General features: G+C 45.8%; 1 protein-coding gene across 12 annotated transcripts in view; it reads right to left on the reverse strand.

The window, feature by feature from the left end:
• The window catches only part of WWOX (WW domain containing oxidoreductase), an 886,111-nt gene that overhangs the window by 662,822 nt on the left and 208,374 nt on the right, over positions 1–14,915 (reverse strand). For 11 of the 12 annotated variants that reach the window (XM_043436487.1, XM_043436488.1, XM_043436495.1 and 8 more), the window contains one exon: positions 477–565. In XM_043436487.1, the coding sequence (XP_043292422.1) occupies positions 477–565 (89 nt within the window). Of the gene's footprint in view, positions 1–476; positions 566–14,915 lie in introns of those variants that run through there. The other variant, XM_043436500.1, reaches the window with a different exon arrangement.

Genomic DNA, 14,915 nt, shown 5'->3' on the forward strand with positions numbered 1-14,915 from the left:
TTGGAACCGTGTCCTTGTGCCACGTAAAACCATCGCAGGTTTGCAAAATAGTAAAACCTTCTTCCCCGTACTCTGAGGTTCAGCCCCCTTGTGGAACTAGAGAGCTGACTTGACCTCTTCCTAAGTGCAATTAAAATATAACTTCTCCTCGATTCTGGGAGGCGCCTTGAAGACGTCTGTGATCAGGATGCAGCCTACAATCAGCTGGCTTTTATGAGGTCGCTTTTTACTGGTGCTTAGTAGTATCTTTTTCGTGTTATCTGGGAGGCTGTTAAGAGATTGATGACACATCTCATAATGAGGGGGGCTCAGAGTCAAGAAAATACGGTACACCTCGACCGGGCCAGTATAAATGAGCCTCCTGTTTGGACGCCAAGACAGCACAATAGCCTTCCGTCTTCCCGGTTGTGTTCATCTGATAAAGACATTACAATGGCGAGATATTATGATCTATAACCCTCCTCTGGAACACTCACACATTCTTGGCCTTGAACGCCTGAGCAAAATGCTGCACGCTACGGAGCAGAGCGAGGTCCAGGGTCATTGCTTCTACCTTGGCTTTGTGCTGGAATGAGAGAAAATAAAAAGAAATGATAAATAACAGCAAGTTTAGTTCATGGTATCAAGTTACAGTCAATGTGTTATGGAACATGTCGGAATTCCCCTGTTTAATATTAGACGCCCAGAGAGAATATAAATCATCAGAATGAATAGAAGAACGGGGCTTTTTACTGCCAAGTTTAGGGAGGATGGGAGGCTGGGACTCTGCTAAAACTCCAGGCTGAGGGGCTGTGCCGTTTGACTCAGCGCCTGAAACAGGATCCACAGGGTCTGGAGGCTCACGTATCTCCTCTGGAAGTGCCTCCTAAAAGAAACTATAATGACAGGGGTACACCAGGACGAGGCCCACCTCCTGCAAGAACACCAGAGGCCACGTGGGAATCTCAAAAGCTGCCGTGTGGGCTCTGAAATGACTCCACTAAGCCTGCCTCAAAAATGGAACACAAGGCGTGGACAGAGAGTACAAAGGCAGGCAAAACTCGGTAATACCAACGGAGCCCGACAGCTCTGCATCCCCTGCTTCAGAAATGCAGACGAGCCAGGTTTAGAGACCCTGTGAACTCTATGGATGTGAGGCACACGCGGGTGATGATAATGAGCTCCTGGTGCCTAACCTCGGGTGACAGCGGGTGGGCACTGACAGGCGTCATCTCATGTCACCTGCAGGACGACTGAGGGATACCTTTTATTTGGCCTATTTTACACTGTGGCATCTTGTAAGAGACTGAATACAGAGCTAAGAAGTGTGGCTGGAGAGACCTCAAGTCAGTCTGACACTGAAGCCCAAACTCCCTCCTGGAGACACGCCAGAAGCCCTACAGCAGTCACTGAAGCCGCCCCATCCCACTGCACGGCCCCCAGCACAGTTCTGGAGAGACCGTGCCTTTCACACGGGCCCTGTGTTTACCAGGCCCTCCCGAGTCTAAGCCTGGCTGACTCTGCTGTGTGGGCTGAAATGCCACCACTTCTTAGAGCTCTCTCCTCAGAACAGACGGCCAGGCTACCTGCCTGCTCAGGTAAGTGGGTTCCCATAAGGTAAGCGGTGAACCTGGAAATCCTTGTCTAGACTGCGACGCTGAGGTAAGACGAGCGAGAATCACATGAGGCTCGGATGCTGTGAAGGGGATGCATACGGCTCGGCAGAGGACACCCTCCACCTGGACGCACACACAAGCTGTGCTGAGACGCTTCCTGGGTCTGCAGCAGTTCACCTTGGCCATCAAAGTCCTGGACTGCGACCCGAGTCCCAGGCCTTGGACAGTGAACACCAGGCCGACGCAGCTGGAATACACACAGACTCTGGGCCGTCTAACCTTTCTGAGCCTCAGTTTCCTCACTTGTAAATGATAAACGCTCATTATCTACTCACAGAGTAGTGAGGCTAAGTGCAAAACGCCTAACAGCCTGCCTAGAAGACAGAAGGTGTTTCATCAATTTAACTGGAGGAGGGAAGATGCCCGTAGTGACAAGCTCTCTCCCCGAGGCCACTGTGTAATAAATGGTTGTTCAGGAGGGTGACAGGGCAGCAGGGTGGGTGAAACTGTGTTCACGACAAGTGAGGCTTCCCCCCGAAGACCTCGTCGTACCAGATCACTGTTGGATCCTGGAGGATCCAGGTCCTGCCACTAACAGGGCCCAGTTTCAGCAAAGGCAGTAGAGAGGAATTCAGTGACCTCCCCAAACCCCAACAGTCTGGCAAAAGCAAGTTGGCCGAAGTGGATTTTAAATTCCTCAGGTAACAGCAGCAGCTGCACACACCTGCAGATTCTGGAAGAAGGAGAAGCATCTAACCTGATCCAAGAAAAGAGGAGAGTGCCAACACGTGGGTTTCATTAGAGCTTCCTCAGATCAGGGAATATGAGAACCGGAGGGCTCATGGTAAGGCAAGGCCACAGCCCTCATCCCACACGAAGGAAAACTGCCACCAGGAGAAGGGATGCCGTACCCTGTACAGAGGGCTCGGGACTCCGGATGGGGAGCAAGCCACCCACCCCCGCCCTCCAGCTTTCTGTCTGCGTGATGGATGTTTATCTGTGGCTCAATTCTTTGGAGTGGGACATCTGTCAAAATGGCTAACTTCCCTTCCCCATAGATTCTTATGCCTCCTGAATGCTCATCTACTGGTTCTGATGTTCAGATGTGGCAACTCAAGTGCCCTTTCACCCTCATCCTGCTCCTCGGGCCCCAGCTGCCCCTGGCGCAAAGCACGACACTCGTCGTCAACACAGAATCTTATGGAGCTTTGAATGGATCACAAGAGGAAAACAGGATATTTCTCCTATTAACGGAGGGGTGGTAAAGATAGACATGGCTCCTCTCAGCTGAGTCCCTGATGGAAACCCCCGAGGAATGTGCTGGCTACATATTAGAAAAGAATGCATGTACATTCCTCCCCCATAAAACAGGGAGAACATTCCCAGATGGTGACCCCAAAGCGAAAATCCCAGTGAAAGCGATGGTGCGGCCGAACGGGCCGATGTGTTCTTCTAATGTGCCGTTTGCACGTGGTAAGCTGTCTTCTGGTACTGCCCCCCGCCACCCCCCACCTCGCCCCTTGCTGGAAGATAAAGCACAGGGCTGCCACCACCAATAAGAACAAAATCAGAACATACGTATCCAGGGGGAACGAGGGGTCACAAGCCATCAAGTAGTTCAACAGACTAATCCACAGGCGGTGGGTTACTGGGCTCCTGGGGACAGTGATTCAAGTCCGCACCCAATTACTCAGGTAATTCCCCCTGCCCTCGGTATCAGGTTTCCTGTTTCTGCTACAGACCCTGAGAAATGCAGAGGGGCTGCGCGTGCAGTTTGGTTAAGCCCCGCAAAGGGAAAACACAGCTTTTAGGAAGAGGGTGCACAAATGTGTGGATATGTGTGTGTGTGTTGCTGGGGGGGGGGGTGTTGCTCTTCTGGTTGTCTAACAAACTTCACAACGTGATAGAAATGTTCTTATCGTGGGACGTGCTCTAAATGAGAAGGCAGGGGCTGGCGGATTGCAAACAGAGAGCATTTCTGAGGGATAAACTGCTGATTGCTAGGTGAAAGCAAGAGGCCCCATCTGCCAATGTGAGCTTTCCTGCTGAGTCTATGAATTTGGGACTGACCACAATCCGCTTTCTTGGTATAACTCATTTCTGCTGTTGTTGTTGTTAACTTTAATTTGGAAGGAATTATAGACTCTCAAGAAGTGGCAAACACAGTACCCGAAAATGCTCACATACCCATCTCCCAGCATCCCCCAGAGGGGACGACTAATCCAAGCAGCATATCATCAAAACCAGAAAATTGACATAGTCACAAAGTAATTCATTAGACTCCAGATGTTACTTAGATTTCACCAGTTCGGGGATGCACTCATTTTCTTTTATTTGAAATATCTATGCATATAATTCTATAACATTTTTATCACATGCAGAATTTCATAGAACTATCACCACATTCAAGATATAGAACTCTTCCATCACCACTAAAAAACCATTGAATTTTTCAACTAAGATGTTAAATGAGCATACGCCATCCAGGACATAAAAAGTTCAGACCCTGTCTGGCCAGTCTCTGCGCTCTAGATTCACAACACACATGCGCGCACACACACACACACACTCCTAGCTTAAAACACTTTTGTAGCTTGGAATGGCCAACAAGATACGACCCAGATCCCTTACTGTGTGGCTCACACAAGTGCCTCTGTGTCAATCAAGATTACCTTCAACAAGGAAGAAGCCCCCAGACCTCAATGTCACAAGAAAACCAAGGATTATGCCTTGTTCATGCCTCATGTCCCTCCCAGGTCAGTGGGGCTACGGTCACTGTGACTGGCCAGGGGCCCAGGCAGGTGGAGTCCGCGGGTGTTTCCATCCTCTGTAACTTCACCAGCCTCTACAGGTGGGGAAGAGAACATGGCTGCACACGGAATGTCATGAGCTCCCACCTGCGGTGACAGGTGTTGCTTCTCCTAACATTTTGTTGGCAGAGCACGTTCTGCGGCTATGCCTAGCTTCAAAAAGGTGCAGCCCTCCACATGCCCAGCAAGAAGAGAAAATAGTAACAACCAACACACAGTCCATGATTTTGCCCTCTCTACTCTCCAGGCTCATTTCAGGCCACTTCCTGCTTCATACTTTCACTAGTCATAGAAACATTTAGAAAAGACAGATGAATACGGACAAAAAAGTATCTACAATGCCACCACCCCAATATTAACTGTTAGCTTTCCCTATGTCCCTCCCCCTTTCCCCCCTCTCTACCCATCTACCCATCTATCCAGCTGGCCAGCCAGCCAACCAGCCCCCCACCTAGCTTTGGCTGACAGAGACAACTTCCTACTAAACTTTGAATCTTTAAATGCTATAAAATGCCTATCCAACCCTTCCCCAAATCCGCACTGTTTTATTTAACCACACGAGTGTACACAAGTTTATCATCTCAGGTAAAAGGGGAATGCAAACTTACCTTAAATTCTGTCTACAGATGCTGGTACCCATCATTTTAAAGCAGGAATGCACAGGTAGCAGCCCACACACGAAGCATCAGGCAACGTCTAAGAAGCTGAGACGCCCAGCTGCTCCCAGCCACCCCCAGGTTCAGCCAAAAGACAGAGTGATGAAGCAACCCACATACTTTTCTTTCATTTTCCTGGGAGTCAGGGGACACCAGGCAGTGGCACAGTCCACGGATACTCTCGCCAGAACGAGTCTTCTTGGGTTGTTCTTTATTAAGTTCCCAAAACCTGTCTCAGTGGTTCAAGAGTCTACAAGTGCAGAATCAAGGGGGTTCTCGCTGTTACACAAGACTGCTCTCTCATACCGATAGCAAAGCAAAGCCAAGTAGCTCAGTCACGTCCAACTCTTTGTGACCCCATGGGCTGTGGCCCACCAGGCTCCTCCGTCCATGGGATTTTCCAGGCAAGAATACTGGAGTGGGTTGCCATTTCCTTCTCCAGGAGATCTTCCCAACCCAGGGATCGAACCCAGGTCTCCCACGTTGCAGGCAGACGCTTTACCCTCTGAGCCATCAGGGAAGCCCCTCATACCAATGTATGACTATAATTAGCCAAATACGACTCAGGCGTGACACTGCCTAAAACCAAAGGAACCATACGGGGATCGTGTGGAACTTAAAGAGAAGAGGGAAGATGCCGTCACCCACAGGGACAGCAGTCAGGCTGAGCAGGAGGAGCCACAGTCCAGCCTGACAACAGCACTGGCTGTCTGACTTCAGGGGAGCTGTGTGACTGCGCTGGGCCTCAGCGTTCATGCTGAAATGGGCGTTTGCACTAAATGGTAAGGGTAAAGATTAGGCATGGTGCATACAAGGCACAAGGCACAGAAATAACAACTATCATCATTTGTAAAACCACTGTTAGAACATGACACCGATTGTTTGGTTTTCAGCCATAAGGCATATATTATCAATTGCAGTCTTTCCTTATTTCACAAAATTTACTTAAGTAGGCTAGAGTCCACAGGGTCGCCAAGTGCCGGACATGGCTGAGTGACAGAGCAGAGCACATGATATGCTTGGCATTTAATTTTCATTGAAGAGTCATAGGGAAAGTCTTTTGAAGTATCTATCATTTCCCCCATTTCACAGACTAGAAAACAGAGGCTTTGACATTTTAAAGCGGCACTGCCTAGACACTGATTTGCGTCTCGAACTGAGACTCGACTGGTTCCAACACTCGTGTCTTCGCTGGATTATCACGACTGGCTCTAGTCCTGTTCTCATATTCTTCACTGCCTGACACTGAAAAGCTATCAAGAAATTAACGTCCTCTATATATTCTTGTTTGTGTCTATTTTACATCATATTTATTTCATACACTTAGAATTTACAAGAGAAGCCTAGTAGTGAAGGAGAAAATGTAACCAAGACAATAATGTACATTCAGAGCTTATTGCTAATGGCACCCTGCAAATTCTAATCCAATGTGCCTTAATTGCATTATGCTGATGCCTCTCGCCCTTCCACTTTACATATGCTTGCTCCTGATTTTATGTTCTGAAACCTTAAATAGGAGTTGTCACATTTACAGCAGCGGGAGACACCGGCGATGAGCGTCATTGACATGACATTATTCACGAACTGCAATACAGACCTAACTACACTGGTTCCGTAATTTGTCAGTATCCTATGTGGGACTTCGCAACGCTCATTTCTCCAGTATTAGGAAAGTGATGTCATTGTGGCTGTGGGTGTCAACCTCTTTGCTGGGAAAGGCAGGAGCAGATAGGGACTTGCGTCTCCTTTTGGCTCTTGTACGTCTCAGGAGAGCAACCCAAATCAGCAATCCAAATCATGAGCGAGCTAGATGGGGAGTCTGCCCAACCTTGAACAAGCCTAAAGATAAAAAGGATGCCCTGATCAGGGACTGACCTGGTGGTCCAGTGGCTAACACTCCACACTCCCGATACAGGAGGCTGTGTTTTCGATCCCAGGTCTGGGAACTAGATCCCACATGCACAACTTTGCATACTACAACTAACGGTCACACACATCGCAACTAAAGGTCATGCATGCTGCAACGAAGATCGAAGACCCCGCATGCTTCAACTAAGCCAGCACAGCCAAAATGTTAATAAATGAATATTTTTTTAACAAAAGGATGTTCTGATAAGTGCTCTTTCTGAAACAGCATTTCTACCCAAGGAGAAGGCAGAGTTTAATAGTCTCTTTCTTGGCTCTCCACACCTATATCAATTTGTACACCTTTGTGCCTTTAACTAGGAAAATGCTCTTAAAGAAGAGTCCAATTTACAAAATAGGGAATCAAACCAGAAACGACCCTTAGCAAAGCCCTGGGTTTTCCTTCGAGCCTTGAAGGAGAGGGGTTGACCTTGTCATTCCTGACCTTCAGATCAACCATCAAGCAGGAACCTTCACTCCTGAGCGTCCACAAATGCTCCCCCCACCCAAAGTCCGCCCTCCCTCCAAAATACAGTGATCAACATGCCTGATGAGAAAATCATGACAATCCTCGTTTCATTACACATAGGTCAACATTTCTGCCTTGGGTTGCTGGAACTCAATTTATAAAATAACTGTTTCAATATCTATAGGTGATTGTGAGGCTGATTCAAGGAGAAACTGCACCGGATAACGGCTTATTTAATTTGGTGTATGACTTATGCACCATGTAAAGTAAAACTATTAAAGATGCTTAGACAGTAATTGGCAGTATTTTGCACTCTGGATAAAAAAAATTGCTTATCTTGCCAGAAACTAACAAGAGAGGGAAAATTATTCGAAAACCTTCCAATTTCCCTCTCTGCTACGCATTCACTTTGCAGCTTAAAAACAGTTTAAGAGGATGGCAAATGGCACGGGAGTTTGGCAGCCGACATGATCGGGCATTTACGCCTGGCTATTGAAGAAAGAGCCTTTTTTCATAGTGAATTTTTCATCCTAATGTAAGTGATGATTTACGTTAACTATAGGTAAAGCATGGTTACATTTTCCTGAAGGATTGCAGGCAAGTAGAGAGTAGTACAATAAGTTGAAGCGTAAAAGCTTTCTCTGTCATAATATTTATTATAATGGCATATAAAATAGCTGAAATAAATAATAGATGACTAAAGGTAAATTCATATGATAAAGAATCCTTCAGAAGACACCATTACTTTTGACTGTTCGAGTTTTATACACAGTTGAAGCCTCTTTAATAAACAGGCCCTATGTCTTAGGTAAGTACTGGAAACATCCACGACGTGGTCTAAAGGCAACAGACTGGACAGCAGCTAATCTACTGCATAATTATATCCTCAATAGGAATAGGCTATATGTTTTGAATATTTTAATAGGTAGGTTCTTAATGAAACATGTTAAGCATCTGAAGCCCCTTCTTTGCAGAAGTTGCTGATAAAATAAATCCGGTACCCCCCACCCCAAGATTCAGAAGGGTGTACAGATGAACGGAGAAAGCAGCATCGACATATACACACAGTACCACGTGTAAAATAGACAGCTGGTGACAAGGTGCTATTTAACACAGGAAGCCCAGCCTCGCGCTCTGTGATGACCTAGGGGGGTGGGCTGGGGCGGGGGGGAGGCTTAGGAGGGAGGGGACAGACGCATAATTGGGGCTGAACTGCATTGCTGCATAGCGGAAACCAACACAACACTGTAAAGAAATTTTCCTCCAATTAAAGAACAATTTTTTTTTTTTTTTTAATAGAAAAAAAGCCCACAGAGAGATGTGGGGTCTGTTGACTATCTGGTGACAGGTCAATGGCAGTTAGTTTCACTGACTATAGAGAAAGAGAAACAAGATTTGTCTGCTCTGGTTGAAAGTCTTCTGAATTCCACACGGAGGACCCAAGAGGTGTGGGAGACGCTCAAACGGAGAGCGACGCTCTTCATCACGACGCTGAGGACGGACAGAAACACACACTGGCAGGACAGCACCTGCCCTGAGGGCGCTCAGCCACGGACACGCCGGCGCCAGGGGGCGCCCTGCGAGGTCTGGACACGCTGCTGGCGCCGCGGCTGGGCGGAGGGCTGCCCTGGCGTCTAGGGGCTAGAGCCCGGGGCGCTGACAGACCCGGCGGCCAGGCCCAGACGGCAACGGGGCCGAGGCTGCGCCTGTCGGCTTGGGGAGAGGAACTGCGATTCACCCCAAGTGGGCTCCAACGATTTAAATTTATCCTTATTTATAAAAATAAAACCGGCTCACTGAGCAAAGTACAAATAATACAGAAGTGGATAATGCATCAAGTGAAAGTATCTGGAATCCTGCTGCCCCAAGATAAACAGAGTGACAGTTTGGGGCAAACCCTTCCAGGATACATTTTCTACACATATAAAAACACTGGGCCACAGCTTATTTCTACAAACATTGTAACGTAGTTTATGTGTTATTCTATAATCTGGTTTTTCACAATTAACACATAATAGAATACACCTAAACAGAGCTCCACCCACATTCTTTTCAACCAGTAGGTTTACCCAGAAGAGGAGTGTTCAAACATTTATTAAAAGTTGATCTGGGTGGTCCAGTAGTTAAAGCTCTGAGCTTCCAATACAGGAGGATAGGTTTGATCCCTGGTCAGGGAACTAATACCTCATATATTGCACAGCACAACCAAAAAAAACAAATTAAAAAAATTTTAATCCAATTAAAAATTTATTAAAAAAAAAAAAAACTGATCCCCTTTGGATGTCTCAGTCCTCCACAGCCTTCACTATGTTTGTGAACTTTTTACTTAAATTCCCAAAGCTTGACCTTTTTTACCTGTAAAAATAGAAATAATAGAAGAATCCCTTCCCTGGGATTACTGTGGGGACTCAGTAAGATAATATCCACGGGAAGCACCTCAAACACGTATGCTCTAAGTGTTAACTATCGCTGTTGCTGTAACTAATATTACTTTATGTAGTTTCCAGGTTTTTGTTACTAAAAGCAATGTTGTAATACCTATGTTTTGCAATAAACAATTTTTTTTTTCTATAGGATAAGATCCTGGAAGTAGAATTGCCACGTAAAGCGACATCTGTATTCTAAATTTTGATACATTTTTGCTGGGTGTCCAAAAAGGTTAGAGAAATTTCTATTCCCAAGAACACTGCAAGAGACTACGAAAGAAAACCAAAACAACTGATAATTCACACTAATATTTATAGTCAATTAAAATGAAGTTTTATATCTCTGTCTCTGACTTCTGGTACACAGTGAGTGGCACAGAGTAGGTTTTCAAGACAGGGTTTAATTTAGAAAATGAATGAATGAATAATGCACCACCTGAACCTGGGACAAATTCCTCACTACAGATAAAAGCAGGCTAGTGATGTTGGCAACAATGATTCCCCATAATCCCCGGGAAAGCCAGGCCTTTCTGCTGAAGCTTCAGGCCCCCTGGCTGCCGGCCTGCCACTCAGAAGCTGGCCACGCTGCCTGAAGACGAGTGTGAGCCCGCTGTGCAGAGCATGCAGTAAACATGCAACATCACCATCACACTTGGGGAGTGACCACAACAGTCACTTTCAATTTAAGGATGATTCCAAAGAGAGGAATCATTCTGAGGTTCTGCAGAAGCAGGGCAGCATATTCAACAGATGAACTAGAAAAGGTTAAAAAGACTACGTGCTGCCAAGAAAGACGAAGTTTCCTGCTTAAGGTGGCATCTGTCTAAGTAGCCTCTAATAAGTTCCAACAAAAGCACCCAGAAAGGCAGAAGAGCTACAAACTCAATACACAGCACACATACACACACGTCACAGTCAAGGTGTCCCCAGACGTTGTGCATCTTCTACATTAGCTATGGGACCAAATAACTTACTCATAGAAAGGAACTGGAGAAGGAATTGAAACAGCAGTAACAAAGAAGATGTTCTTTTTTAGGGAGGGGGATTTAATTGAGTTATTAAATCACGTATGGCCTGGTTTTGCTGGTTAAAATGGTAAGACACAGTAAACAGCTTTATACTATGTAAGAGAAAATTTAAATCATGTATGTGAAAGTTTCAGGAAGAAAAATATCAAAAGGGAGGGAGGGAGGAAGGGAACAGAGGAAGGGAGGGGAGGGAAAGGATATGAGAGAGAGAAAGAGAGAGAGGAGGAGGAAGAAAATCAGTTTAGCTTCCAAATTAGCAGCAGCAGGAAAAAAAGAGGCTTGAGGTTCACTGGATATTAAGAAACTGGATCGATGCAAAAATAAAATCCAAAAAAGAACTAAAATTATTAATAAAGGGAAACATCTGGTAGAGGAGACACAGAATGAAATTTAGAAATTAGTACAGATTCATACATAATCACAAGGAAAATTAAAAGGACTTAAATTCACATGTTAAAGGCAGAAGCCAACTAGAATTAAGAATGACCTCTATGCTATATAAAACAGATAGTGTGGACAGAGAAAACCAGCATCTCCCAGACCTGTTCTCCCTGGTCCATAGTACTGGGCTATGTTGAGAAGAGACCTACCAGCTGGGAACTACATTTCCCAGCCTGCACTGCGGTGGGGGCGGGGCCTCCAGGTTTCCACCAATGGCCTGTGAGTGGAATAGTCTTCCCCCGGCCCCACCCTGCAACCCCAGGCTACTCATCACGTGCACTGGGTTTCCCATATTCTCTCTCCTTCCGTCTGATGGATGCAGAGGATAACGATTTCTAGTAAGGCCACTAGATGCAAGGAGCTCCCATACTTTATGCACTAAATAGACCATGTCCCTGTCCAGTGGGGACACCCCATGTGGATCTGTCCTACTCTGGAAATCTCTTGGTACAGCTGTTGTCTCTCACAACTTCAAGTGCCAGTGTGGCTGACGGCTCTCTGCTGCTTTCACCAGGAAGCAGCAGCAGCAGCACACTGTTGGCAAGCAGAAATGAAATTTGGGACATTACAGGGTTTAAAAAATCCAATAGATTCTGGAGCCCAAACAGTATAAAATAAGCCTGAAAATGCCTCTGAGAGCCGATAGCCCGTTACAATCCCCATTTCTGAATTAATTCAAAGAATTCAGGCCAGGAGTATCTATTGGATTAGTGATATAACTTTTCCACCCAAGTCCTTTATTCCAGATAGTGGTGTGGTTGCTAAGGAGTAGACAGAGAGAGAGACACAGAGGTAGACAGACAGATGGAGAGATGCTCAGAAAAAGAGGCAGGCGTTCCTGTCCCATGAGGTTTCCAGGCTTGTCTGACAGCTTCCCCAGGACTGCTACTGAAAGGGAAGTCCTAACAGGAGCCTAAAAAAGAGGGGTCTGTGAGGAGTGGCAGAATGAGGCCAACTCGAAGCGCAGATTCAAAGCAGTAACCAGGCGACCCTGTCCCCTCAGTACCCAAAGCATGCCAGCTTGGGCATGGGCACATGGCCATGTTCACATCTGACTCCGTGGTCTGCTCTCTTGTAGCCAAAAGGGACAAATGAATCACGTGGGGGTCACTCTGTTGAAAGGCAGCTAAGTTAGAGACTGCGTGTTTTCAGGAGAGCAGTGCAGACAGCATTAGAGTTGGGGGTGGGGGACACCACCTTGTAAGCGTCCATTAGAAGCCACTTCGGCATGCGCGCGTGTAAGGCGGCTCGGCCTCGGCGCACTCCTTCAGTATTTATAAACAGTGTCGCCCCTGCTCCCTCTGGCGCCACGACACGGATGTTCTCTTCAGGCAGAGCCTCTGCTGCCGACAGGGGATGGGGTGGCCAGAGCTTTCACTGGTCTGACGGGAGGACCTCGTCCATGTGGTCCCCTATTTCTCAAGGAAAGCAGGCGTTAGAGGGTGCACTCCTTTTGGGGGGCACCAGGTCTGCAGTGCAAGCCCCAGAAGGATTCGGGGGTGTTCTGGCTGAGGATCACGTTTTCTAGTTCATCTAAGTGTCACCGCTCATCACACAACTAGGAGTTGTCAGACTTCCTGCCCTGTGTACACTTATGAAGCGCAGTCCAAGAGGCAAATGCTCACTGTTAATTAAACACTTTGGAGGGCTTACTCTCTGACAGGTACTATTCAGAGAAGGGAGGATTACGGACTCTGCTACATTTCGCCCTGTTGAGCCCTTACAAAGTACACCCAATTACCTGCACTTTACAAACAAAACAAAGGCTGAAAAAGCATCCAAAGAAAAAAAAATCTGCTTGAAAAGCCATATAATCAGCAGTTGGCAGAAGTGGGATTTTAGTTTTTCCTCCACTCTGATAAGCCATTTCTCCTTACAAGATAGTATTATTGTTTTGGTGCCAGAACTTTCTTTCCAACCCTGAAATTTTCCCTAAATCCAGGAGATTATGGTGGGGTCCAAATGTACTTCACTCCCAAGAATGTTGTTCTTTCCATGAACCCAAAGCCTTTACACTTTTTTTTTCACTATTAAAATGTTAACTTTATGATTAAAAAAAAAAAAAGAATGTTGATTTCCACCTCTCCCCTCACCCAACCTCCAGACTCTGGAAGAGCCAAGAGAGACATCTAAGTCATGTGTAATTTGAAATGTTTCCATATGTGTAGAAATAAGATACTAATCTAACCACCTGCTCACTGGAATGTAGTGAAACAGACTTTTCTTCCCAAATGGCTGTAAGTCCTCCAGAAAGTCAGCAAACTTTCTCTTGAATGGGCCAGTTAGTATTTTAGGTTTTGCTAGCCACACAAACAACTCGACTTTTGCAGCATGGATGCAAAAGCTGCCATAGACACTGTCAACAAATGGGTGCAGCTGAGTTCCAATAAAACTTTATTTACAAAATCAGGTGTTGGGCTGGATTTCCTCCTGGTGTGGCACAGTTTGCTGAAACCTGTTTCAAGACAAGAGTCGGGAAAGCTGGGTATGTTTCCGACAGTCTGGCAGTCTTGTAATTAATGTAATTTGCAGATTCCACTGAATATAGGAGAAAATAGAGCATCACATGATGTCTTAAATAACATGTTGACTGATCACACAGGCCAGCTGATAAAGATGTAGCTCACAGACAGCATTAAGAGTCTCAAGTAGTGTGTACAATGAGCGGTAAGTATCTGCTAACACTACTACTTGCAAAATGTGTCTCCTGTTAAAAATCTGAATTTCAGGAGTATTACATGTTTTAAGTATCAGCACTAAATGGTTCCTGCAATTCCATATGTCTGCTTGAACACAGGACCACTGTAAAAAATATTATGGCCACTCTGGAAAGCTATAAAAACCTGTTAGAGAAATTGAAACAGGGGTTTCTAGATATCTTCCAAGCATCCTTGGGCATTTAGGGTGTGAAGGACTTTTTTCCACTGGGCTCAAAGGTATGTTCCAGATCTGCTAACGATTCTCTTCAAAATCCTAACAGGCATCACATTGGAAGCTCCATCTTGGCCACTGGGAATGAGAGCATAACATTTCCGTCTGGTGCATATGCATTTACAGTGCACAAAAGCAAAACCAAAACAACAACACAACACCTCTTGCAATGGAAACAGAACTACGCACTTTCTTCTTTATTGCAGAGGGAAGAACTGCAGGTGCAGACACAGAGTTTGGGTGGGGGAACCATTTGGGTGGGACAGGCAGAACTACACACAAAAAAACCAAAACAATGAAAACACGAAATAAAGAGATTGCTCATAAGATAATTATTAGAGATCATGTCTTCTATGTCCTGGGATTTTTCAATCCAGATGATAGCAGGAGACTAAGGGTGATTGAGAAACCGTAACTGTTCTTGAAAGTAATAAGGGAAAAAAAAAAGGAAGAAAGTAATAAGAATTACAGGCCATATTATCATGATTCAGAGGAAATTCATGCCTTCTGCTGGGGAGAGCAAAGATGGCCCTTGCAGCATTGTGAGTCATTCTGCCTGGACCGAGGGGTTTAAATTCCTCAACCAGGAGTCAGTATCAAGCCTTGTTGAGGACCAGAGTTTCTTACTGGCAGAATGATCTTTGAAATCTCTGA

The sequence above is a fragment of the Cervus canadensis genome, chromosome 18, assembly GCF_019320065.1.
Source record: "Cervus canadensis isolate Bull #8, Minnesota chromosome 18, ASM1932006v1, whole genome shotgun sequence".
In the NCBI taxonomy this organism is placed as follows: domain Eukaryota; kingdom Metazoa; phylum Chordata; class Mammalia; order Artiodactyla; family Cervidae; genus Cervus; species Cervus canadensis.